At 41.4% G+C, this 27,932-nt stretch overlaps 2 protein-coding genes across 3 annotated transcripts in view; one reads left to right on the top strand and one right to left on the bottom strand.

Moving 5' to 3' along the window:
* The first annotated feature begins 42 nt into the window (after positions 1-42).
* On the top strand, positions 43-6,810 carry cacng5b (calcium channel, voltage-dependent, gamma subunit 5b). 2 transcript variants are annotated; one of them, XM_079366923.1, is made up of 6 exons: positions 43-255; positions 2,598-2,852; positions 3,587-3,673; positions 4,137-4,277; positions 4,365-4,510; positions 5,109-6,810. In XM_079366923.1, the coding sequence occupies exons 2-6, from the start codon at positions 2,657-2,659 to the stop codon at positions 5,367-5,369; spliced, it is 831 nt and encodes a 276-aa protein (XP_079223049.1). In that variant the 5' UTR covers positions 43-255; positions 2,598-2,656; the 3' UTR covers positions 5,370-6,810. The 2 variants fall into 2 exon arrangements, with proteins under 2 accessions (XP_079223049.1, XP_079223048.1); XM_079366922.1 differs by having other exon boundaries at positions 4,119-4,277.
* An 847-nt stretch (positions 6,811-7,657) lies between these two features.
* cyth3b (cytohesin 3b) overlaps positions 7,658-27,932 on the bottom strand; it is a 36,927-nt gene continuing 16,652 nt past the window's right edge. Inside the window, exons 2-13 of the mRNA XM_079366265.1 lie at positions 23,770-23,852; positions 23,434-23,498; positions 21,841-21,907; positions 20,781-20,899; positions 20,263-20,343; positions 19,520-19,632; positions 17,481-17,629; positions 16,449-16,560; positions 13,660-13,736; positions 12,665-12,736; positions 12,376-12,530; positions 7,658-10,250 (exon numbers count right to left, since the gene is read on the bottom strand). Coding sequence (XP_079222391.1) covers positions 10,178-10,250; positions 12,376-12,530; positions 12,665-12,736; positions 13,660-13,736; positions 16,449-16,560; positions 17,481-17,629; positions 19,520-19,632; positions 20,263-20,343; positions 20,781-20,899; positions 21,841-21,907; positions 23,434-23,498; positions 23,770-23,852 — 1,166 coding nt within the window. The 3' untranslated portion in view covers positions 7,658-10,177. The remainder of the gene's footprint in view (positions 10,251-12,375; positions 12,531-12,664; positions 12,737-13,659; positions 13,737-16,448; positions 16,561-17,480; positions 17,630-19,519; positions 19,633-20,262; positions 20,344-20,780; positions 20,900-21,840; positions 21,908-23,433; positions 23,499-23,769; positions 23,853-27,932) is intronic.

Raw genomic sequence — 27,932 nt, 5'->3', positions numbered from 1 at the left:
ACAGCTGACTCGGTTCGTACAGTCACAGCGTCGCATGCTCTCGCGCTGTTGCATCGTCCTCGCGGCTTCATCAATTTACACTTTTACTGAAATAATTTTGACGCAAAATCGACAGAGATCCAGTTGATTCTCCCTCCAACTCTTCATTGTCAAGTAAAAACAAGACGTTGTCTCTTGTTTGGAGGTTTTAAATCGACAACTTTCAACTGTAAGAGCGGGACACAGCGGTGAGGCTGGACGGACCTCAACCAAACAGTAAGAGTTATTATTTGGAAATTATTATCATTATTATTATTGCATATTTCTTACCTCCTGTTTATATTAACCTGCATCTTTGGGCTTCACGTGCTTAGTTTTTTTTCATGACAGTCACAAATCATTCTTCATATACAAAGGTCTTATACTTATTTCAGCACTGAGGACAGTTAGGTTAAATCATTGACATTTGAGATGGAATTTCAGATAAACTTTTTTAATGGCAATGAATGTTCAAAAGTATGGATTTGCCTCAACATGCAGGTGTTCAGATGTGTGATGTAATGTGCATGTATCATCAGCATCTGAATCACTGTTTGCAGCCTTACAACAAGTTGATGACTGTTTAACCCTTTCATGCACTGATTATTACATTTAAGCAATTAGTTATTAAAGGAGTTTTTTTTCCTTTTTTTCTTTTTACTTCCCAGGAGATGCAGTGCCCTATATAGTTTTGTATCATTCATCATTTTGAAGCTGTTACATTAAAGTGTCTAATCAAGAGAAGCAGATGTTAGTAAATCTGCTCAGGGCATTTGTTGTCTTGTCAGAGTAAAGGATCTATTCTCACTGTCAATAAAACGTAAAAAAAATAAATAAATAAATAAAATGAGAGAAATTAATGTGATGACAAAGTGAAAGCTATGTGGCTTCTTTGGAGTGAGAGAGGCGGCTTGAGGTATCAAAAAAACAGATATATTTGGAGTTTAACTGTAAAAATATAACCACTTTAAATCACATCCAAAAGCTTCAAGCTGCTAGTTAAGGTCGACAGGACAAAGTTACTGAAAGAATCATTGTCATTGGTGGTCTGAATTTATGATCCTTCCTCAGTAGCCTATAAACTCTCTGTGACAGCGTGTCCTCCAGCTGATCGCCCCTCAGCACTGTCTGTATGTCATTCACACTGGTTCTAAATCAACATGGCCCTGTCACTGCAGAGGACTTCTCAGTATGTGAGATGTTTGTTACACTTACATCTAATAAATGACTTCATGATGATGACAAACATCCATCCTTTTTTAAGATGATCTTGCTTTGATTTGTTGCTGCAAAAGGATGAAATCATTCATCTTTAGTTGGACCTATGAGAACATTTGTATTCCCTGCAGGAGTTCACAACTCATGTAATATCCCTCCATGTGGAGCCTCTAACATGTTATTGACTCAGCCCCACCGTCTTATTTGTGGCATGCTGCAAAGAGACGTGGACTGAATAACACTTCAATGGGACAGTCAAGCTGGACATGGGTAGTCTCAGTGACACTGAACAATTAGTATATTTGAAGGGTGATTACATTTCTGTCAGAGGAAGAAGTATGACTTTCTGCAGCAAACACCAGACTGACCCCTACAGTATGTTCATAAAACAAAGTGGATGTGGACCCAGGTGCAAAAAAAGGCAAAACAGAAACTTATGTTCTTGTCAAAATCTAATAGAGGAAATGAGGAGCCACGAGGAAAACAATGGAAACACTTGCTTCAAAGACGTTTGACCACAGGGGAAATCTGACAATGAACTGACACAGAATGGAAGAAACACAGAGACCAAATGTGAGGGTCAATGAAACACAGGAAACACAAAGGACACAGGTGAAGACAATGATGACAAACTGGAGGGAAACACACAGAGGCAGGAAGACAGACAAGGCAAGACAAACTGGGGAGAAATACTACAAAATAAAACAGGAAACATTAGGTTGCAAGAATGTAACCATAACAACACACTAGAACATCGAGAACAGGGTGGAGAAATACGACAAAACCTTGAGATGAAGAAACACACAAGGGAGACAAGCAACACCAGTGAAGGACACAAAATAAAAGAGGAAATGATTACCAAACACTGGAATTAACAAAATATCATGACACAGACATGAGATAGATATAAACAGTCCATGACTGATGTATTTCACCTACAGTGTTTGTAATCTAATCTATGAATACTAAAGTCATAAATTATGGATGATAGTCTGGAGTAAATAAGGACCACAAAGGCCACCACTGTTTGTTCCTGAGTAAAGATCTGAAACAAGAAAACAATGAGTCCGTCTCTGTTTAAAGGTTTTAACTAAGAGTGTCAGACAATTCTTGTTTTTTTTTAATCATGATGATTTGCAGTATTTAAGTAGTTTATCTCAATCTATCACTTTTTTTTGCTAAACTAAACTAACCATCTTATTTCTGTTGCATCATAACATCTTACACTCAGTTTTTAAAGAAAGGGAATGGTGCATTTTTCAAAAGGTTAAACTTAACTTAAACGTGTGATGGAGTCTTCATATAACTCTCTGTTCTCCTTTTCACCAGTGTCCTTTCTTTTTGTCCTCGTTCTCCTCCAGATTTTTTTTTTTAAACTTGATTGCAGGCTGCTGGAGGTCCCCCCACCCCTGCTGTCAGTATGAGTGTGTGCAGCAGTAAAGCTCTGACTTTACTGAGCAGCGTCTTTGCAATCAGCAGCCTGGGGCTGCTGGGAGTTGCGGTCAGTACTGACTACTGGCTGTACCTGGAGGAGGGCATCATCACGCCTCTAAACCAGAGCACCGTCATCAAGACCTCCTTGCACTCCGGCCTCTGGAGAGTCTGCTTCCTTGCAGGTCAGTGTGGGTTCTTTGTGCTCCCACAGTTTGATGGTTGATCCCGTTTAAAATCAGGTTTGTAGCACTGCTGTATGCTGTGGAATAAAGACAGATTTTTTAAAAGACGTATGAATATGATATGAATCTTAATAAGGCTGCAGCAGGACCCTGATCTGTGATCCTCACGCATTGTCGCAAAATATATTCACAAGAACTTCTTGGGTGCTTGCATTAGAACATGTTTCTGTGTGTGTGTGTGTGTGTGTGTGTGTGTGTGTGTGTGTGTGTGTGTGTGTGTGATCATCAGAGACAGGTGTCAGCTTTGCATTCAAACATACAACTTGTCCAGCAAATAGGAGTTTTGGAGTTTTCTGCAAATGTGAAAGCCCTTATAATCTTTGCAATTTGTGAGGAAACTCAACCTGTTGATGGAAATCTCGAGAGCCTTTGAGTGGCTCATTTCACTTAAAACTAAAAACTTTCACACTGAACAGTTATGTCATAAGCTCACGTGACTTTTTGTGGTCTCCAAACACTTCCCTTTCAGACGGACAGTTGTTCTCAGTCTTTTTTCTGCACACCTGAACACACCAACTGATTCTAGTTACCGCCTCATCTTTGAAAACAGCCATCCTTCAGCCACTATTTCCTGCAGGCTCATCTTTGAAAAATCCTCGTGGACTTTCAATTCTTCTTTAAGTGTTTCGTCTGAGTCAGTTATTTTTCACGTCCCTGTTGTCTTTGTCCTTCAGGTGAGGAGTCTGGCCGCTGCTTTACCATCGCCTACATCATGCCAATGAACGTCCAGCTGACGTCAGAGTCCACAGTCAGCATGCTCAGTGAGTAATAACTTGAGGGTCCAAAACTCTTTTTTTCCAATTAGGCTGTGTTTAGAAATGATATCTGAGTGAAGCCAGACGAATGAGTCATCCGAGACCTTGTGTTGTTGTCCTGCTCCTCTCCAGAATACTTAGATCCTTTTTCACAGACAATTCACCTCACAGGACCTTCAGAGTGGCTCATTGTCAAAGCTTTACTACACGATGAGTCAGTGTACTAAGCTCTGATATTTTACTCCACTCACATATTAAATAACTTTCAAGTGTCTACATCTCATATTTTGGATTTAAAGTTTACTGTGTCCTCGTTCTTTCAACCTCAACTTAAAACTGGTGTCACATTTGGGATGGATCAGCAAAAGCTGCCTTCATTTCACTCTTTGATTCAAGTGGATCTTTAAAGTTGATGTCTCACACAGCCGTCTGTGTATTAACTGAATAACAGCTTTCCTCCCCCTCTCAGAGATGATCCGCTCGGCCACACCGTTCCCTCTGGTCAGCCTCTTCTTCATGTTCATCGGCTTCGTCACGAACAACATCGGGCACGTTCGGCCTCATCGCTCCATCCTGGCGTTTGTCTCTGGAATCTTCTTCATCCTCTCGGGTACGTCCCTGTCCTGTCCTGTCTCCGCTCTTCTCTCATCTTCTTCTTCATTTGTTTAATCTTAGTATTTATGTCTCTGTCTCTCAGGTCTGGCTCTGGTGGTGGGTCTTGTGCTTTACATCTCCAGTATAAATGATGAAATGCTGAACAGGACCAAGAGCAGCGAGGCTTATGTTAGCTACAAGTACGGCTGGTCCTTTGCCTTCGCCGCCATATCCTTCCTGCTCACTGAGGTCAGAAAACAACCTGCATTGATTTGATTAATTTGATTCATCATGTTACATTTACACAATGCACAGCCATGAACAGACTTATAAGACACCATCATTCAAACAAAGAGACCATAAACCAGAAGTAGACACTTGACAATACTCACAAAAATAACTCAACCTGCACTATAAAATTAAATAAATTGCAAGACATACTAAAGAATCATCCTGTGACTTGATCAACACGAAATACATTTTATTTGCATTACAATGAGACCGAAAAAAAGTCTTCAATTTCTCTGCAGCGATGAACAAGAATTAGTGACTTTTTTAAAAACTGAGTATGTAGCTCCCTCTGGTGGTCACATAAAGCAATTGCGATGCTGCGGCTCATCAACAATGTCAGTCATTTTTCATGATTTACAAGCGATAAAAGTTGCATTACTGATCAATTAAGATCTTTAGCAACAGTTTTGCTTTGCAGAAAAGGTGCTGTAATGTGTGATATATATTTGAATGAATATATTAATATGTAATTATTTTACACAAAAACCCCTTTTAAGTGTGTTGAATATTTAATCTAAGATAACCTAAATTATCTTTAATCTGTATTTGTTTGCAGAGTGCGGGTGTCATGTCCGTCTACCTGTTCATGAAGCGGTACTCATCAGAGGTGATCTACCAGCCTCGACACCCCAGCTTCTACCGGCCTCGCCTCAGTAACTGCTCCGACCACTCGGGTCAGTTCCTCCACCCTGAGGCCTGGTCACGAGGACGAAGTCCCTCCGACATCTCCAGTGATGCTTCACTTCAGATGAGCAGCAGCTACCCCACTCTCCTCAAATGCCCCGACTACGACCAGGTGTCCTCTTCACCCTGCTGAGGGGTCGCAGAGGTCGCCAAAGGAGGTCGCTACAGGATCACAGAGGCCTGCTGCGGACTGAGGAGTTTTCTTTTAAGAAAAAAATACAGCCTAGATACTTAACCTTGGCTTTAATGATTTACACATGTGCAGCTGTGGCTTCACCGTGACCTAATGACTCTGAAAATAAGTCCAGCTGAGCCGTTTGTTGCTGTTTCTAGAGTCAGAGATGTTTTTTTGGATTTGAAGTGTTTGCTGTAGAATGAACCAACATATTGTCTAGTTAGAGGCACGCTTTCCATTTATAAAAGGCAAATAGGCAAAAACTAGATCTAGAAGAAAAGAGAAGAACCTAACTGATCTTTTTAGTTCTAATAACATCACCAATCTCAAAGATGCCTTCATTAATTTTGTATAGCTAGTATACATCACTGAGAATTTTTCTGTAGGAAACAAGGCTTGACCTTAAATACGACAACCTTAAAGGTGTTTGAAAATGTGAAACATGCAGGAGGCCTTAGGGCTTTTCAGTATAGAAAAATACCTCTCAGCAAGGATCCCCCTGGTGCCACAGTTACAAGCTATTTTAGTCAGTATCAGTGATTAAACAATAAAAGCACATGTACTTCAGAAAAGTTGCACCATGCTACAAATGTTAAACCTAATCTGTTAAAACAAAGATAACAAGTGATGCAATGAAAGGACAGATGGAAGAGACTCAAACCTCCTGTCAAAAAGCATCCATCCTGCTGCTGTGTTTTTCTTCTTTGGAAAGATTCTGTTGTGTCTCAAACGTCTGACTCTGTAGGCAAGAAGAAAACCCTCTACATGATGTACATAACAGTCAAACATGACGAAATGTTTGTGTGTCATCAAACAACGATTTCTCTGGTCCTGTCCACATGAAAACACCCAGACTGAACGAGCTGAGATCACACATCACACGTGTTTAACTGTTACTTGAGTTCATGATAAAAATGTTAATTCAATGAGGATGATGCTTATTTAGAGCTATTTCTCTGAATGCCATTTCTTATGTAGCTAGACTAAAGAATAATTATTTAAAAAGTGTTTTTTTTTCACACAGTAATTCCCCTTGTATCCACTAGGAGGCAGTGCTTGGCCTTTTTTGTGTTGAGGCAGAATTTTATATTCACACGTCAGATTGTTGATCAGCTTTTAAGCTACTTAGGAACATTTATCTTTCAAAGGTTCAATCAGTAGCATATCTGGTGAATTATTTTCATTTTCATTTTCTTACTTTGCAGTTTACATCTGTGCCTCATCTATTATTCGAGTAGTCTATTGTTAAATTAAGATCATTTAAGACCTCTGTGGAAAATGTATATAAACTTGTTGACTTTTTATTTTACAAATATATATTCAGACTGTTTACCTTGACATGTATTTTTTGTAATTATTACGTAAAGAATGGGAAAGACTGCGCAGACTGTCTCACGTCATGCTGATAAATTAATGTGATCATAAATAATAAATAATAATCTAACCGACCTTCATCAGGTAAGACGAAAACTTAAGATTAAATAAATGTATCATGACAGTGTGCCGCAGCCTTTCTCATTGTCTTTCAGTTTGAACCCTCCTCCGACACACCTGTCACACATTCAGGTGTGCAGAGATTTTCTCAACATTGTAATTTTAAATTTCATAAAATGCTTAAAACTCTAAAAACAGACTGTTGAAAGACAATCTGCACAGTTGTAAATATGTATTTCTTGGTGAGGTCTTACTTGTGTTGCACCTGGCTCCAATGATATTGAATGGTGTTTCTTAAAGGTTTATTTTAATTTCAGACAGGACAGTGCATAGAGTCAGAAATTGGGGATATAGAGAGTGGGGATGGACATGTGGGAAGCGAGCCATTAGTCAGGGACAAACCTGGGCCGTCCGCCTGGACCACATATGGACCCTGACACCTGCGCCCCAAAGGGGTTTTTAATTGATTTCTTTTTTCTTGTAATTTTTTTGTATTTCCTCCTGTAATTCACCAGCAGAGGGTGCTATATCTCCCCCTTATTGCTCTTCTCTCCCACTCACATTTCTCTGTGGGCCTCAGCGTGTTTCTTTCAGCTCTCCTGCTCATTTCACTTCCTGGTCCTTTACCTTGTAGTCAGCATTAGTGAGCCCTTTCTCTGCATGACGGAAGATTACATGATAAACATTCACGGAGTGTGTAACAGCACCTCTGTACGAGAAGTATCTGTATAATTCATTAATGAAGACTCATCAATTATGGAAATATGTAGGTCAAGACCAGCATCAATAATGAATCCAGCATGCCTCTGCTGTTAGCTTTATGTATACTTTATATAGATACACGTAATGTACAACGTGACCAATAGCTTTTACAGAGAATATAAAAGTTAATATGATCCCTGCAGGGACGTACAATATTCAGCCCTGAACACAAGGCTTCTTCATTTGATTTCAAAATCACATAGAAAACTACTGGTTTGATAGTTGTTTTTTTTTGACATCATCATTAATAATATCATCATCATCATCATCATCACTGATATAACTTCACTATAATCATCATCATTAACATCAAACATCTTCATAATCTTTATCATTGAAAATACAACCATCTTTGTCTCTCACTAGTCATGGCTTTTGAACGGCGTCATCACAGTAATTCACCTCCGTAATATTCCTCCTTTTTGTTGTAAAGAAGACCCCAAACGTCAGCTGATGCAAACCTCCTGTTACACAGAGTGTGCATACTACAACAAAGAGACTGGAAACCTATACATTATATGTACACACATAACTTAAGCACACATCGTGGAACATTTACAGGAAGTATTAAACCATTTCACAAATGAAATAAATACAAACAAAATATGATAAATTGGTTATATTCATATACGTTTAAAGAGGAACACAAACGCAAGCAAGGGTTTTTTAAGATTACAAACCAAATGCGAAAGGGATCACAACAACACATGGACCTTCACACACATACTGTAGGTCATAGACAAGAAACCAAGAGCTTAATCGGACTGGTACCCGACTGGGCCGAAGCACAGCCTTAATTAAAACCTACCCAGAAGACCAAAAAGACTTTCTCAGAGGACTCCTTCATGAGTGATAATCCTTAAGATTTGGGTTCAACATTGAATCTTTTATAGTTTATTTATTAAGTAAATATTTCACCAAATAACTGGTGCAGTTAAAGTGGAAGGAGTCAACAACACAGCTGGATTTAATGTGTGTGTGCATCAATTAGAGAGTTCTCAATCAATTGGCTGTACTGATCAGTGTTCATGTTTTCCTCTTTTCAAGCCTCATCAGAAAAAATGTTTGATACAGTTACTGTAAACCAAACATTTTAAAGTCTTCAACCTGAAAAACAATGAGGCTTTTAAATGGCTCACAGGTGTGCACTCTGTGCTGCCACCTGTTGGCGTGGAAGGTTTTGGTGTGCAGTTTTTCTGAGCCAAAAGAAGCTTCTATTACTTGTTTTAAAAAAGGAGAAAATTTGCATGTAAAACTCAAAACGAGAGGCGATGGAGGACCTGGGCTCAAGAATTCTGCAGTTCAAACCAGAACCAACACAGTCAGACCAATCAATAGCTTTAGATGTGTAGAGGAATTTTATTTGACATTACTACTGTAGATTATACATTTAACTTACAACATAATATTCATCTTTCTCTTTGAGAAATCTCTGTATATTTTAGTCCAGAGTTTGTCATTCTTTGTAAGGAGCAGTTTGACAGCGCCCTCTATTGACCAGCATCCACTGCTAACAAATCATATTTAATTATACTTTATAGTGCACTGTTGTTTTGTGAACTTGTGTCTGTGCAGAATGTAAAAAAACAAGTTTACAACTATTTCAGTCTGACGACTTCACTGAAAAAATGCACATTTTGTCAGCTGCACTTGTATTTGCTTTTGGTATCACTTCACAAAGGTGACTCCAAATAAACAAGGATTCGGAAATCTTAAGGATTACAACTCTAAGTCCAACAAGCAGGTTTCATCTCAGGCGTCAACAAAAGCTCCCTTCTCCACTCAACTAAAATAAAAAAGTATGCACATTTCAAAAATTCTCTGCTCCACACAAATAAATGAAATCAGCCCAGCTGACTTCAGACTGTAATGCTTTGTTAGGAACCTAAATGTAAGCCAGCACTGTTTCTGAGGTTACTCTGAGCAGGCCGTCAGCCATGGCACCTGCAGAGGAGTAATTCAGCACCAGAGTGAGATGATGTCATTGTCCAGGTGAAGTCTGCATCCACATACACATATATCAACCTGTGCACATCTGAACTCTGATGTGAACCTCTGACTGCTTTTCATGAAGCACACTGGAGGCTAGCATGACTTATGCATCCATACTGTAGATGCTGTGTGCACTGATAGCATGCACACTGCTGCATACACACACACACACATATTGGTCTTTAATAACCCACATGCAGGCATGTGCACCTGAAACATGGCAGTTGTGCTTTAGAAAGACCTACAAACATGTTATGACAATGAGAGGGGGAGGTAGGGGGTGTGTAGCAGACAAACCAACTGGTTGGTTGTTCATGTTTTGCTCCATTCAAGTCCACATACATGAACTTCCTGAAGCGATGCTGTCCTCTCTGTAGTGTGTGATTTGTCCCCCAGCAAGTGCGCATGACTTGAGAAAAGTCCTGGGGAGAACTGACGTTTGTCTTCCGGGGTTGAAGTATTTTCTGAGAGTTGACTGTCATGTCTCTGGTCAAACTTAGATGCAGTGTTTGTAAATGTGTCCATGAGGTGAAGGAGAGAAAGATGGAGGGGCTGGATGTTGACAAGATTGTCCCTCTTCACTTCTTGTTGGCGATTCGTCTCTTCCTTGTGGCCAGCATGTCGTAGAAGGGGTCTCTGCTGATGCTTGCCCTGCAGAAGAAGCCAATCAAAGGACAGCGATGAGATAAATAATAAGGCCACATGAGAGGAGGGTCTCAAGCATCTTTGATATGGAAATGTAGGCACATTTATACAAACCCCTGCCTAACTAGATCAAAAAAAAGAACAAAGTTTGTGCAGTGACCTAGTTTGGTTTCCATGGTTTCTGAAGAGGAACCCCCTCCCTCTCCTAAGTTTTCCAGTGTACAGAAACCTCCTAAAGAACTCTTCAAAGTATGTAGTTGAACACACAAACATGCTAACTCTGCCTTCTGCACGTCTATATCTGACAGGAAGTGCTGAAGATTATTGACTCCTGTGCGTTCTCCTGCTCCCTTTCTCTTAGAGCGACGCAAAGGCAGCGTACAATGAGAGTGCGTGAGTCAGGAAGTCATTCTGGGCTCTACTGAGGAGCCCAGTTTCACGGCTGCTAAATCCTGTTAGCACCAGCACAAAGCAAGAAGAGGCTCAACCCCCCACTGTGGATATCTCTGATTCCCTTACAACTCCACGCGCAGAAGAATGAAGCTGTGTATGATGACTATCCCGTTCTTTCATGCTGCTCATTGTCATTTTTGCACAGCCCAATTTCATGAAACAAAAAGTCCATTGTGCAGGGATCAACTCCAAGCACGGCTGCAGTGACTTATACAGTACAACGTAACATTTCCTCCATTTCTGCCTGTAAAAAATGTGCAAAAGACAAATGTGTTTTTTTAGAATCAGAAATAATGAATATGCAGACACATGCATCTCTTTATTACTAATGCATTGCAGGAATTGATGAGGATCAGCAGCCTACTTCCAGCATGGGTCCAGTTGGTCTGCATGTTTGTGACTGAAGATGAAGAGATAGAGCATTGCCTCTGTGATCATCTCCACTTTAGAAGAAGAGGGAAATCACGATTTCAATAAAGCACCTTTTATCTCCCCAGCCCCAGAGTCCTCTCAGACCCCTCTGGTACAGCTGCACAAGCTGTGGCTCGTTAGCCTCCCTGGCTGCGAACACATCGGCCCAGTTTGGAGAAGCTTCTCCTGGATGGGTTTGTTGGGTTTGCTGGCTCAGCCTCAGGGGTGCTATAAGCAGTGACTAATCCTCCATCATATCCCCAGTGAATACTCTGGGAGAGTATGGAGAGGAGGGGGAGGGGGTTGCACTATATTACAGTATACAAGTGTTCTGTTCTGCTGAGCCAACTCTCTTTGACATTGCACCATCTTCAATGCAGGCGATTATAGAGCAACATTTAGGTCACTGATAGAGAGGTTATTATAACTGAGAGCTACAGCATGAGAATAAACCCACACTTCTACTATCTGTTGTTTTCTCTGTCAATACAATTTTTAACAAAAAGATCAGAGTTCCCCAAACCATATAATTCACTGTCTGTTGACTCTGTAAGCTAACTAGCTGTCCTTCTTCTCCGATTACGTTTCACTGAAGTTTAGCTTAGTGACTAAACCACGTTTGGTTTTTATCCAGGTCCATTTGTCTGACAGAAAAGCCACATAGTTTAAGTGCGACGTCGTGGTATGGTACATTTTCCCACATGTTTTGTTTGATTTGGTGCTGTGACGAATACTAACATTACAGACATAAAATTCAAACCCCAAATAATGGATTGCGAGAAAATGAATAAATGCTTACAAGTTAAATATTAGGTATCATGTTCCTGGACTAGAACTTTCTGAGGATGGTTAGGTTTGGGGGAATTTATCAAGACGTACGAAGAGCAGCGTGACAAGACTATTTACCATTTTCATGTCTGGCTGTTTAATATAAAAAATATTATTAAATGTCTGTTAAGATACAGCCAGCAGTAAACAAAAGAATCTTAGCTAAAGCCACATTTAAAGGAGCTAGCATTTGTCCAAAGTCAAGAAAACTCATCCCCCTCAATCATGTATACTTTACAATGCATCTTAAATTTATACAGCAGCCAAGTGGAAACAAGTGTTTCTCCACCAGGTGCAGTAAAAATGAGTTAAATTTCTGTGTTTTCAAGGCGACATGGGTATTAATCAGTGTGAAAAACAACCCTTTAAGCTAACTGTTGGAAAAGAAAGTGAGTAAATGTGGATCAAAAACCTTGTATGTATTTGTGAGGAGGCTTACTTTATGGATTTAATCCACTCCTCTTTCTCCTCCGGCGTTGGCGCCGATATCCTGTACACCACATGGTTTCCCTCAACAACACGACCATCTGCCTCCGTCTTGCAGGCTTTGATCACCTGGCCTTTGTGATTGGGGTTATACAGCTCAAAACAGTTCTGGAAAAAAAAAAAAGAGAAAAAGCTTGGTGTGAGATAATTAGATTCTAACGTGCCATAAACCAAGTAACAGAGGAGAAAAAGAAGCTCGACAAATGATCTCAGGGCAACGTCTTTAATGAGGCAACACTCACAGGTTTCCTGGGCTCCTCCACCTCCCTGATGCTGAGATTCTCCAGAGGGATGATCCCACGAGGCTCCTTGTCCTAAAGGAGAGAGGTGAGAAGGAGAAACATGAGAGGAGGGAGAAAAACAACCTAAATAGAGTAAAAAAAGGAGAGGTAGCAAAGTAAGAGCCAGGCAAACAAGACTAAATATAGATGATGAAACTAGCAAAGAGAACCCCCCCCCCCTTCCATCCTGCTCTTTAAAACAGCAGATAATGTGTGTGGGGAGCAGTCACACCAGAGGAGAGGACATAATGATAGTGTCCTGCAGGATAATACCAGGGCTGAGAGAGGACATTGCTGATGTAGCAGATAGCAGGGACACAGAGACGCTGATAAAAAAAATCCTCAACAGCACACGTGTCATCGTTTTTCTTATGGAAGTGACACAGTTCATCAAACACAAAAAACAACAACATGTGGAGACTACCAGCCTTAAAGGAGAATAGATGAAAAGATTTAGCAGCAAACTTTTTTAACTGTAACCTCCGACAAGAAACAATAGGAGCCATGGGTGGGACCCGAAACGCATACTACCCACTGCGCCACCAGCGCTCTGATAACAACTACTTTTAATGACAGAAACAAAGTTTTAGAAGAATGTATCTGACTTGTATTTTAATATTATAGTAGAACACATGTCCCATCTGTTATGCTGAAGAAGGTGGAGCTTGTGATCTACGCTGCAGCCAGCCAGCTGCAAATGTTTGAGCTTCACTTTTCAGAAGTTATAATAAAGTCAATCTTCCAGACCAAGTGAAGTATATAAAATGAGAAAAGAAAGAATCATTTTATTGTGTATGAATCACAATTTATACATCATAGGATGTTAAATGTCTTGTTTGAAAATAAAGGATTATAGTCGAAAAGTGTACTTTATATCAGCTGTGTGGACACAATCACACAAACGCTCTCAAAAATACGCTTTACTGAGTAAATGATTGTCTAAGTATGACACTCACTGTTGTGTATTCAAAGTAGTAGAGGCAGTTGTCGGTCAGGATGAACCACCTCCTCTTCCAGGTTTTCACTCGGCCTCCTGACAGGAAGAGAGAGAGAGAGAGAGGAGACAGGAAGTGTCACAAAAGGTCACAGTGACAGACCGGCTGTCTCCAATCAGGAAAAAGAGCTGGGATGTCACAGTAATTAACAACGCGGGAAAACATCCGTTTAATTTTTCCTTTAAAAGATGTGACATTTTTTAAAAACAGTAAAACATTGTTGGTGTGAACTCAGACCTCCCTTCTCGATGCACAAAGAACAAAAAATACATTATACAGTTTCCAGCTAACTGCTGTAATTAGATTATATGCACAACAAAGGCTGCCCTTCATCAACCACATGATCATGTCATGTGAAAATTAGCAACATACGTTCAACTTAATATCCTATATCTGCAGTAAATACCATGGAAGAAGTCAATCAGTATGCACTTTGTGGGACCTTATGTTCGTGACAGTTCTCCGAGTTTGTATTCACATCCAGTCCTCTCATTAATTGGAGTAATTAGTAATGCATGTTCTAGTTTTCTGAACTATCAAAATTATGAATAGTCATAAAGTTTGAGACAAGCTGGTTGTGGGTTTTTTGCTTTTGTTCTGTAAGTGGATTTGCAGGCAATATGCTGCTGCTGAGAGTTGTCTCCTAATTGTCTTGTTTTTGCTGCTTTCAGGCCTTTTCTCTCCATGAGTTCCCTCTAAAAGCCGATATGAGATCCTCTGTACTGCCTATCTGATAAAAAAAGAGGATGCAACACTCTGGAAAAAAAAAAGTTATTTGGAGAGGAAAAAGCTGCATCCCTTCCAATTCTTGTTTATACTGTGTTTCAAGTTAAAGTAAGTACATTTTCCACACTGTGGTTTGAGGTTTATGTGTAAACTAGGGGTGCAAAGATTCTTAAATATGCATGCAAGGCAAACGAGTTGAATACAGGAGAAAGTTTTAACAATCAAACCTCTCTATCTCTCCTAACTCTGAGTATAATACATAACTGAGCTTCGTTAAGAGATGACTCACACAGCTGATAAATTATTCCTGACTTTGCCTTTTCATTTTTAAAAGGTATCAGGATAAAACCTCAGAAGAGAGGTGCAAACAGCGCTTGATAAGAACCTAACCTGGCACCTAAAGCCCCCCTGAAGGAACACACATGTAGACAGAGACATTAAAGCAGCAAAACTAACACACACACATTTAACCCCAAAGCAAGTTCAACCCCTCACGTGTTAACTTGTGCAAACGACGTGCAAAAGAGACAAAGCTAGCATAAATGTCGGACACATTTGTTTGGAGCAGGATTCGGCCTCTGGCAGTGACTGCAGAGTTAGAGGGAAGCAGAACTTGCTCCAGAGATGCTGAAAAAGCTCTTTTAGTGGAAGACACATGGACTGTATGGTGTGCACATGCACGTTATGAGAAAAACATGTTCAAAGGCACAAAACGTGAAGACATGCACAAAACATGAACGACAGCATTTTCTATGTTGACATCCTGTGTGTGCTTTGACCTAGCATTCCTGATTAGTTCCTGTCAACACAAACCATCCCTTACGGTCACAACACGTTCTTTACTGCAACATCCCCCGTCTCATGGTGCCCTTTGTGAGCCCATATTGGCCACACATAACTGCAAAGTCTCTGAGTTCCCTTACGTTTCAATAGACTCTGGGTATTGAATTAGCATGTCCAAATTTCCGCTGAGCGTACAGAGAGATTAGCTAAAACAGGCATTTATTCCTTCACATCCTCCAGGGTTTATTTTTAGAGAGTTAAATTAGAAATATTATGGTGAGAACTGGTGCGGGGAATGGCTCCAGGGAGGAAGGGTACTGGAATGTAATCATGTTAGGTCTGTGAGCCACAATGGGGCTATTTGCATTCATACTCACTAGTTTGATGAGACAACAGAGACGTAGCCCAGAGATGGAGGAATGTGCAGGTCAGGGTGTGTGTGTGTGTGCACGTGTGTGTGTGTAATAAACCTCATCTCCTGCAGAGAGTTTGCTCTTTCACCTTTGAAAGACTATATAACACAAAACAACAGTTTCAAGGTGAATAATAAATCAACCCCTAACAACAATTAAACATGTTGGGAAAGTGAAGGCGATGCGATGTAACGTAGGTATGTCGAGGCTTGCCACAGCAGCAGGAGGAGATGTTTTTAATGTGGTGTGAATTTCAGAGCGACAGAGCCAGGACCAAAGCAGAAACATGTGCAAATAAACAGAAACAAATGGTAAAACAGCAGAAATTACAACAATCCAATCCCTGGAGCGCACACACAAATAATTACATCGTGTTCCTCCCCAAACTACATGAAGAGGATTTTCACAAGTCTAAATGTGTTAACTATGCGCACGCACGCACAACTGGCCTGCAACGACTTTCACACATAAAGTAGATTTTCTAAGAACTGAGTGTCCTGTGAGAATGTGCAGACCTTATGCATATTTCAGATTACTGCCTGCACAATGTAAGACATAGTTCAATACTGAAGTTTGACATCAAAGATATTAAACTCTTTATCTAATTTTAGGCCTAATTTGTTTGACGTTCATCAGTTGTTAGCCCTTAAAACAAAGTGATTTAGTAAGCATGAGCGACGTTAACTTTCCTCAGCCCTCAAGTTCTCCCTCAGCCGTGAGAATAAAGCCATCGTTGTGAGAAATAGTGGGAGAGTAACCAAATCAAGTCATCATCCAGGATGTTTTGCATTCACTCAGCAGGGGAATGCACGGAAGACGCACACTAACCTAATTTCAGCAGCCAGCCTTCTCTGTCTGGGTTGAAGAAAGTGTGCGTCAGGTCGTTCCCATCATCCTCTGGGATCTTAAAGGGTTCGCTCTTGATGCTGTCGTAGAGATTCTGCACAGAAACAGGGAGCAAAACATTGAGAATTTACTGTTGAGCATGCAGACAATTTTCCCTCCAAACATTGATCCCAGCCTTCAGACTAACGGTGCATTAAATAAGACATTCACAGGTTCTATTTCAGTGCCTCACAGCGAGAGACAATGACTCATACTTCAGTGGCTCTGGGAGCTCTTTAACAAAAAGTGCCTTTTGAAACTCATCTGAAGGCGCGTTGGCTCAGGTAACAGCCTACAGAGTGCAGCTTCATGAACCATGATCACTAGCATCGGTAGCTGGGGAGGAGACTTGAATCTGCCACGCTGCAGATGTCTCAATTAGTGAAGCATGACTCTTTGCTGTTATCACTCTTGCACTCCTGAACATTTCAAGAAAGAAATACTGCTCAATCCAAGACTTCAAAATAATGGATGGAGCGACACTGTCTGCCACTAAAGTGACAAGTTGTTTGCCTTTATATCATCGCTACAGTAGAGTATGTGTAAGAGCACGTATTAACAACATCGAAGCATGAGTGGAAAAGAACATTGTGGTGAACAGAAAACATAATGAAGCAGCTTCACTACTTGCATCAAGATCACACTGGTGTTTGGCTCACCCCTAATTCGTGCAGACATTTTGACCAAGGGAGGCATGCAGAAAAACATCTGCGTGAAAAATACAGCTGTTTGTGTTCACACATGCAGCTCAACCCTGGAAATGTTCTGTGCATGTGTGTAAACAGCTTCTTATTTAACCGCAGGTGAATATCCTACATGTTTATTTTTTGTGTGTACGTTCTAAAACCGTTTTTTATTAAAAGCAGCAACTTCACTGAAACAGTACTGACACATGTTTCCCTGCATCCTGTTTCAGATACACTGGATATATTTGTCACACCACACAAACTAATAAAGACGTATGGTATCGCTCACCCTGAGTAGCTCCTCTGGGAGGTCTCCCCCCTCATTGATCCCTCTGTTCATGGAGATGAAGCGCTCCACGGGGGGCTTGTCTCTGACGTTGGGATTGTGCAGACTCGTGTTCAGCATAATGATGGCAAAGGATAAGACATAGCAGGTATCTGTGGAGGCAGTTACACACGGAGTCATACATCAAAAACTGCACAACCCGAGGCTGTGTGCGTTCAAACATGTGAAATATAGACCCCAGTTCCTATACATTTGAGTGTGTTGTCATGTATTTTTTATTTTAGCTCCTCACAGCAGATATGAACAAGGGCTCGAGTTCAATGGATCCCAACTTTTTTTCCCTTGGAGCAAACCCCCAACTTGTACCTAAGAAAAGTTAAACACCCCTGAGGACCCACAGAAAAATAAAGTGATACATTGCTTTCTAAAAAGAACATACATGTATTTGTTTTATTCAGTTAACATGATTTTATGTGCAAATCAAACTTTTACAACGTCAGATCATGACCCCGATGAAGGCCACGAGCCGACACGCTCTGGTTGAATTAGTTAATAAAGTTGATCTTTATTGTGTTTCTGGACCTTTTGGACTTCTTCTTGCACCTTGATAGTCGGTGAAGTGGTGCAAGAAAATCCCGCTCAACAAACTCAGAGCAGACTGAGCCTCATGCCCCCACTGAGATCTCAGGTGACCCCTCTGCGGGGGCCCAGACCCCAGGTTGGGAACCAATACTCTAGCTCATAATTTGTTAATCTGTTGTCCCTGTTGAGAAGGACTAGGATTAATAATATGAGAATTTGTTATAATTATATTAATGTGCAAGACATCAATATATAAATGACATGCTGCTGTCTGAACGATGCAGCTGGCTGTATTCTATTTTTTTCACGTGACTTGGTAGGTTTTAAAAATGAACTTCCAACCTACGGTAAATAAAGTTAATAAATCTGAATGTGGAAAGGTGTAGAAATGAATAAAACTTCTGATCTTTTTAACCTTCCCTGATAAAATCAATGACCTCATAATAATGAACCCTTTATGAAGAACATGTAAATCAAACAAACAAAAGAAACAAAAAACTGATCATTTTTTGTCTTTGGTCTTGTGCCATGGTTTCTCAAAAGGCAGTTGGTTTTTCAGTTGTCTATATTTCTCTCATTAGTATAGTGGTATGTCGATGACAGCTCGAAGCTTTCAATCAACTGATTTCCTCGTCATCAAATTTAGGACTGTCTCTAATAAAAGGGAATGTAATCAACAAAAAGCCACACTTTCTGGGACAAACAATCATGGCGCCCTCGAACGCAGTCAAATCATAAAGTCCCTGCAGTCACATCATAACTCCTGCTAACCATCCTCCGCCTAATCCATCCACAACCTAACAGCCCCAGTCAGAGTGGCCGATCCGCTGTGATTTATGACCCTGAGCGCTCCGGTCCTGAGAGATGACCAATAACTAAGACTGGGTGTGTCACCACTGCACCACATCAATATTCATGACCTGAGCTGTCACCTGTGTGTCCTCCTCGACACACGCTCGCCTCACACAGGAGCAGCACGCGGCGTGCGACAGTCCTCTAGCAAGACTGCACTAATGACCACTATTGACCTGGAATCAATTTCATTATCACTGCTGGAGACGTGTGTAGTGATTACTCTGCGATTAGCGAGCAGGCTGCTAACCAGGCTGGGAAACTGAGAAGCATACAGACCAATGAAGTCCAACAACGCCTCCATTAGAACTAAATCTCAGAAAGCAGATATAGTTGTTGACAGAAACAGTTCACGTTCTCCAGAGTTTAGGAAAATCTCCACAAAATATGGCCACAAGTGGAAGATTTATCCACCCCAAGCAGGTCCAGCTGTCTGCTTCAGCCAGAGGCATTGATCTGACGCTGAGCTGGTCTGGCTGGCCCAAAGTCTCAGCAGTGGACTGTCTGTCTGAGTCTGACTCATAAATATAGTGCTGTGTGTGTGTGTGTGTGTGTGTGTGTGTGTGTGTGTGTGTGTGTGTGTGTGTGTGTGTGTGTGGTTAAGGTACCTGTGGACTGGAAGACGCCAGGATTGCACTGGCAGTACCTGGAAGCGAAAGCCTCCATCATACGATCAATCTTCTGGGCCTCGCCAGGAAGTCTGAAGCTCCACAGAAACTGCCTGCAACAGCACAAACACAGAAAGAGCAATTATAAAGACAGCCTTTGAAATATTGATGCAGATGGAAATTAAATGATACTGAAAATGTAAATCTAGATATATCTCAGATATATTTACTTTAAGGAAGTAAAGAACTTATGGGACCTAGGGTTCAGTGTTTACACACTTTAAACCTGTGTTAAGCACAATGAAACCAAATTCATATCCTTTTGTAAGTGAGATCATTGTGTTGTTGCCAAAGCAGATGCATTATAAAACCCTTGGCAGTCTGGTGGTTGTGTCCCATCTACAGAGGCTACAGACCTCCAAGCGGACGGCCCGGACTTGAATCAGATCTGTGGCCACTTCCCTGCATGTCATTCTCCACTCTCTCTCTCTTTCCCCGACTTCTGACTCGACCCACTGTCCCGTCTCTAAAAAATGCATACCTGCCATGTCTGAACCTTAAAAAAAAATCCTCTGTTGTGGTTGAAGAAACAGATGCTGTCTGCTCAGTTGTTATTCAAATACATAAGAATAAAATTAGACACCAAATTCTTTTTCACTTTATTACTCACAGCTGTCGGAATTTGAAAAGACCACCAAAGATACAAAAGCTTCAAATATCGTGCTATTTTTGTTTCCTCTCACCTTAAGGCTTGCACGAGGTTGAGGTCTGCAAACTCATGGAGCTCCACAAACGCCTGAAGGACCTTGATGTTAAAGTCATCCCTGGAGGAGAAGAGGGGCTCAATGTCACACATGTTTTACACTCTTCATTAAAGCAGAACAGGAAAATGAGACACTAAACTGTTTGAAGGGGATTGTTTGAGCACTGCAAGGACTAATTCATATCCTTTGGAGGTCACAGTTGATGTGCAGCCATGTAACAGCACCAGTATCAGGAAGAAACTCACTTTGTCCTGAGAGCCAGGCAGCATATATTGTAAAACCTCTGTTATTTTGACAGTCATATCCCCTCGATTTCCCTTCGATAAGAACCACATGTCGGCTCCGTTATTTCACTGGCACAGTTCTCCTGCCGCTGCTTTGCTCCATAAATCCAGACCAGCAATTTCCTGGGGCTTTATGCCCTCGTCTGAGCGTGTGTGGTGCGGATCTGACAAGGGAGACTGAGAGAGGAAGAAGAAGAAATCTGGAGAGCTCACCGTTCCCCTAAGTAGTCCCCGATGACTGTTTTGTTGAGCCCTTCGCCTTTGTAGAGGAACTGAGCGATGTCCTCTGGGGTGTGCTGGAGAAGATCGTTCTCTAGCAGAAACTGGATCCCCTGTTTGAAAGAAAAAAGACACACTTACACTTCAGTTACTCATTTGGTCTTTTTTTTTTTAAATCAATCTTGGAATCAGGCTATCGTCTGCTGATGATATATGCCTCTGGCCACCTTCTCAGTAATTCTCATGTAGCCAGAGGTTAGCAATCCGCTAACCTCCAGCAAATACTGCCTTTCCATAACCTGCATCGTGTAAACTCCATTTAACCTGAGAAGCAATCATGTCCTTCAGATAGAAATTTTCTTTAAAACAAAAGTGTAAGAATTGTACTTTTTAACACATAGAAGGCGCTGGTCCATCTCATCTGAACATCGTCATGGAGACCATTTGCAGGCACTTTTTTGAAGTTCAGTCGGACCGTCTTCAAAGTGAGACTGTGCGAGCTGAGAATGTTCTCAGAGCCCGACCATATTTCTTATCAGGGACGTAGATCAGCGCCGCAAGTCCAATATCAAACACATAAACTTTTATTTTTATTTTTATTTTTATTGTATATGCTGCTGGAACCTAAATTTCCTTGAGGGAGTCATCCCAAAAGGATCAATAAAGTTCAGTCTAAATCTAAGTCTAAGTAAATATCGGACCCGATACCAATATTAGATCGGATCGGTCTCATCTCCAATGAGAATTTTCTTTAATATTTTTTCCGACCATCCTGAGTGTCCGGACCAGGATTATTTAACGAATCTGTTCTGATGTGGATTGGACCGACCTGAGAGATCTTTGACGTTATATCGGTAAGTTACATTTTGTTAACACGTGACAACAAGACCTGGCTCCACGTGTGCAACATGTAAGAGAAGTCAAGAGATCATTTTGGCCTCATCTTTGTACAAGGGGTGGAGGATGAGGCAGGTGGTCTATCTCTCGTTGCCGTGTCGTTAAACAGAAAGTGTTATTGAGGCTGACCAGGACTACGTTTCCAGAAAGGCCTGACCTTTTTCGGGTCCATGTTGAACTTCTTCCTCCCCATGGCGATCTGTTTATTTCTTTGTGTTGTTTTGCTGCAACATAAAACAAACAATAACACATTAACATGACAGTTAGGGGTGTGGCGTCATCTCCTGCTTCTGTGTTTGCTCACTAAGTCACTTTGTGTTTGGCTCTTCCAGGACGTAGCTGGATTGTTTGTATTCTTGTCTGACGAGTGAAGAGTGAGCATACAGCAGGGTTAAACTGGAAAGAAAACCACTGCTCTACGTCATGTGCTAACACCTGTGCTGCACTCAGGAATGAGTGAATCTCGTCTCTTCAGTTTGACACATCCTGCAGCCATTCGGAGGAATATTTCTCATTTTAATGTCACTCTCCTTCAAAACAAATTTTGCATTCACCCCGCAGGGAAATCTCCACCTTTGTGTCTGTTCACTCCCCACGCTTCCTGTGTGCTCAAAATAGCCCTGGTCCCTTTGCCAGCTGCACCTGAGACACACACACACACACACACACACACACGCAAACACACACACAAACAAAGCCTGACACACGGCCTCCTCACTCCACCTCATCAACCAATCCAACAAAAGCTTCTGAATACAGACTGTTTGGCTAATGGTTAGTCAAGGGACTGTCCCGCTTCACTCCTCAAACAAAGAGGGATTAACACACACACACACACACACACACACACACACACACACACACACACAGGTGTGAGGCTCATGGTGGAGGTGACAACACGGTTTTTGAGGAAAGAGAAAGTCCGTTTTTACTGGATTGATGAATGAAGAGAACATTTCTGCTCAACATTACTGAACATTCATTTCATCTTCGAGTGAAGCAAACACACTTCCTGGTAAAAGATCATTTCATCCTGTTTGAAGCTGAGTATTTGAAGCTTTTTTGGGGGGGTTTGAGCTATTACTCATAGAAAATAAGACTCACTTACCCCCTACAAAGATAATCTGAGTATTTACGGCTTTACCTTCCACAGGAATGGTAGAGTTTCCATTTTAATGCATTTTATTTACATTTTATAAAAAGCTGCTGATTATCAGTAACTGGTCCACTCTTCCTGCTTTTCACACCTGTCTGCTTTTCATTTGTTACTAAACTTGTTGTTGATGTTTTCAGTTCAATGATGGTTGGTTTCACAGCTCGTTTCTGTCTCACCTGTGAGGGTTTTTTTTATGATGATGTCTTTTTCTGTTTTCATTTCAATGTTGTTGTTTTAGTCAAAAAAAAAAATCTAAACTCTGTTTAAACTCCATATCTGCAGGTGTTGTGCTTTTTATTTGACGACATTTACAGATGTGAATATGTAATCCTTTTCTGTGGAAAACGATCATACAAAGAACTAAACAAGCCTCTTCTGCATAGTCTCACTTGTTTTAATAAATGTGTTCTTGCACATGAGACCATGCTGGACCATGCTCCTTCCTTTCCTTTAAATCGACCTCAGAGACAGAGCACAGTGTTTGTGGACGTTTTATAAAAACTCCCATGGTAGACTTCTGAAGAACAATCAGAAGATGAATAGATAACGAGAGCCCTCCAACATTTCTTGAATAAGTCAAAAGGAAGAACTCACCTCTCTCCTACACAGGTTAGCTGCTCGATCTCAGTCATCACCTCGGCGATCTCAAACTTCAGCCGCTGCAGAAAGAGAGACAGCGAAAACTTTTTAATGTTAAATATCCTGATAAAAGGGTTAAGGTTGTGAGCTGGTCTAAACATACTGTACGTTATAGGATGGTGATTGCATGCAAAAACATCACACATGCAGCTATCAAATCGGGGGGCAATGCCAATATGCAATATTGACCATCACTGCATCAAACGGGTCTCCAACATTTCTAACACTACGGATAACTTTCTGCAAATTAAAAAAACAACCCAGAAACATCTTCTTTCCACCATCACTCACTTCAATATCATCCAGAAGCTCTTTTTTCCTGCGCCGTATGTTCGACAGCTCATCTCTTTCCTCCAAAGACAGGTCCTCAGGAACTGCGAAACACAAAGAGACGGAGAAAATGAAAGAGCATGTGTGTGAGAGAGAGCGACGAAGAGAGGGAGGGGCAGAGTTATGTGGATGGATTAAATTAATTCACCTTCCAAGCAGCCAGTCAGAGTCACAGGGATTAAGTCTGACAGTGCATACCTCTTCAATGAATCCAAGCAGAACACATTAGTCATGACCTACATAAGTACACTAACGCAAAGCAGAGCATCACACACTCTCAGATATGGACAAAGGTCACAGCAATATATGCTCCAGGATTCAAGGCGAAGATAAATCAAACAGGTTTTTTAATCACATGATTCAGGTAGCCTGGTTCAAAACGTAAAGTCGCTCTTCTTAAAGTGGTATGAGCCTCTTTTATGAACATCCTGTTTGGTCAGTGCTGGTGGCCAGTGTACAGCTAAGGGCCTACACACAGTTTGGATGGCAGAAAGGAAAAGGTGTTTGACCCCAACAGTGACTCGTTCTTCTTTTTTTCAGTCAGCAAATTGTCGCCAGAATGATGAGGGGAATGTTAGCCAGGAGTTTATATGAGTATCAAGCTGCTGATTGTTGAGGCTTAACAGGACTCTCTGCTGTTGCCATTTTAATTAAGACATGTTAAGTATATCTGTTCAGTGTCAGTGAAATCAAATTAAATGTTGAGGGTTTATCAAACGTCTGCCGTTGATTGTCACATGGACCCCAGAATGAGTGATACATTCAATCTTCATGATATCACTACCAAAAACAAAACCACACTGCAGATTCGTCTTGAGGCGTGTCTGCTGTCTCTTCCGATCAAACACTTTCTCGGATGTAAACGTCCCCGTCCTTTGACACACAGGATCTACAACTTTGACCTGACAGTTACTGTAGGAGTCGCTGTGTGTTTGTGCTTGAATGTCCTCGATTGCAGCGTTATTGGCTGTTCTAAATGCCAATTGATATACTGAATATCTGCGACAAGTCCCTCCCTGGCTTTCTGCTAATATGGAAACAATTTAATATGCTACACAACTAGCGCTCAGCTAGCTGTTTCATGGTAACTTTAGGTCAAAGGAAATCTCTTTCTATGTGTGTATTTGTATAAATGTTAAAAATATGAACATGCAGGTATTTCTTGAGCTGGGAAAAGCTGTGTAAGAAGTTTAATTTCCCACCACAGGCACGGTCTTATACACTTTAACAACAGAGGAGGTTTGTGATTAGATAAAAGCCACATCTGAGCAAGAAGTTTCCCACGAGAATTTTTCTTCAAGCCAAATGAAAACCACAGAAACGTCCCTGTTAAAAAGCAGATCAGTGCCATAAATAACATCCTGTGTGTTTGACACACACACACACACACACACACACACACACACCTACACACACACACTGACCGCCGAACATCTGCCGAGGCCGGCCCCCTCAAATATTGGCTCTCTGATAGTCAACTCGTAAGGTGTAATTAACACTGCAGAAAGAGAGCAAGCGAGCGAGCGGCACATCACACTGCATGTTTAACTACATGAGCACACACACACTTCATGCACACACACACACACACCGCACACACACACAGGAGAACACACACACACACACACACACACACACACACACAGGAGAACACACACACTATATAAGCCATGCATGCACAATCTACACTTCACACACATATTTATTTTATTTTGCACAGCGGGGCCCCTTAGAGCCACCTACTTATCGTTCATTTAACCAAGCCACGTCAACCTCTTCCCCCCCAGAACCCTTGGAGGACACCCCCCACCCCCCCTCTCTTCTCCACACATCAGAAAACAGCAATCCAATAGAGAGTGGGCTGACGGGAAGTAGGTCATTTTCACATGGAGCTATACCAGATTGTGCTTCTCCTACGCTGTTTCTCTCTCTCTCTCACGCACACAAACACACACACACACACTCACGCACATATACTCCCCCTCTATCTCACTCTTTGTCCGCCTCCACCACACTGCTTCAAGTGGGGGTGAGAGCGGAGTCAAATCCCCCGACTGAATCATAGCACTAAGCAGCTTTGCGATATTTTTCTCCATCCCCGTTGTTTCCCCCCTGACTGTAAATAATAGGGAATGAAAAAGTTATTTCCTCTTTCTCAACATCCTCCATCTCTCTCAATCCTTCCCTCTCCTCCGTCTTGCTCTGTGAGACAAAGTGACGAAGGCAGCATGGACCATTAGGTTGTAACGTTCTGAGGGCCTTGAGCTCATGTTATCACAGGAGAGCAGCCAGGCAACGGAGCGGGGATCCAGATGGGTGTGGATGGCTTTTTTAACCGTGTGATCATCTGTCTCACACACACACACACACACACACACACACACACACACACACACACACACACACACACACACACACACACACACACACACACACACACACACACACACACACACACACACACACACACACACACACACACACACACACACACACACACACACACACACACACACACACACACACACACACACACACACACACACACACACACAGAACTTTCTACAAGAACTTTTACAACACAAAACAAAACAAATACAGCCAAGAAAGGACATATAACCTGTAAACCTGACATACAGGATGCAGGTGCGACTGTAATGTGGTCACCCAGCATGGTGCGCTTGAGTGATGGCATAAAACTTCATTTGTCAGAATATTTTAAAAAGATTCTTTCTGGCTCGACTGCAGTTAGGACAAATCTTAGGTGAGTAGATAATAAAAGCTCCTTTTGGAACCATATAATGTATTAAATATGGACGTACTCGCAGTGATGTCATCGATTTGTGTCCATACTGGAAATGCTGACTCAACCTAACTTTCAATCAATCTAGAAAGCAACAAACAGTGCAGACTTCAGTGTCCTCGAAAACAGCTAACCAGTACCCCAAATGTCACTCAGGCTTTTATAACTGTGCACTACACAGCTTCAGAAACCAGTGAGTGACATCACTGAGACTGCGCCCATATTCTATACAGTCTGTATATTTATCACATTTCAGGTTTCAAGTTTCAAAATGAATAAATACTCAGCACAAAAAAAACTTTTGAGAAATGTCTATCTTAAGTAGCACTAAATTCTGGTACTGTAGCTTAAGGACAATTTGTGACTGGGAAACACAATTTTAAAAAAAGTTTAGTTTCTATTTCAACGCCCATACAGCATTAATTTGCAGTAATGGAGCTGGTGTTGGGTTTAAATGGATTGAATTTTTTTTTTTTAAGTCTGCGTAAAATAGAAACAAAGACACAAAATGATGCTTTCAATACCAGACAGAAGAGAATTTTAAAGACTTTTAAGAGAGTCAGGAACAGACACCGGCGCACCAGAGATCTTCACACCCTGTGCCTCCGTTTGCTCCCTCTCCTTGGCTTCAGTCGAGCGGCCTCATAAAGCAGTAATTGTGGAGCAAAGAGACCCTGCAGGCAACCTACGTCTGTAATGCGCAAAAAAGTCCTTCATCCCTCCAACTCTGGATAAAAGAGCTTGAACAGACCGGAGAAAGGGACATATTGTCGGAGCAACCGGAATCTGTTTAGGGTAACAATTCCCCCGCTGTGTGTTTCGCTGCAAGTGGAAATCTGATATCATTATGAGGACAACAACTTCTGTACAGAGAGGACTTCTAATGCATTATGCATGAAAGTCTAGAAGTCTGTGTGTGTGTGTGTGTGTGTGTGTGTGTGTGCCTCCTGAAAGAATAATCCATATTAGGTTATATACAAACACTCCACCTTTTAACCCAAGGCATGGCCAATGATTACCAATGCAACACCGCCCTGCCTTTTCTTATTATGACTTCAGGGCCTGCTGTTTCAGAAACAATCAATACATCATCATAACAGTTCAAACTTGCATGCTTAGGCTTTTTTCCCCCCAGCAGTCTTCAGCCATGCACGGATGAATGACTGCCACTGTGCGCAAGTTTTCTCAGACAGACTCGTGGTCCAAATGATTTCAAAGGAAAGGTCACTGAGTTTGAGTTTCTTGCCTCCCTTGCTGAATATCATCAGCAGCTTGAACTCTCTTTACGTCATCAGATGCAGCCCGATAGGTTCTCACCTGG

The sequence above is a fragment of the Symphodus melops genome, assembly GCF_947650265.1.
Source record: "Symphodus melops genome assembly, chromosome: 17".
NCBI classification, from domain to species: domain Eukaryota; kingdom Metazoa; phylum Chordata; class Actinopteri; order Labriformes; family Labridae; genus Symphodus; species Symphodus melops.
Note: the sequence above shows the minus strand (reverse complement) of the source record. Positions and strands in the feature narration are given on the sequence as shown.

Bases quoted from the DNA above. Each gene is read 5' to 3' on its own strand.
- cacng5b (XM_079366922.1), top strand. From the start codon at position 2,657: ATGAGTGTGTGCAGCAGTAAAGCTCTGACTTTACTGAGCAGCGTCTTT. The intron at 2,853-3,586 runs GTCAGTGTGGGT...TTTGTCCTTCAG, and splicing joins GAGAGTCTGCTTCCTTGCAG to GTGAGGAGTCTGGCCGCTGC. The intron at 4,278-4,364 runs GTACGTCCCTGT...TCTGTCTCTCAG, and splicing joins AATCTTCTTCATCCTCTCGG to GTCTGGCTCTGGTGGTGGGT.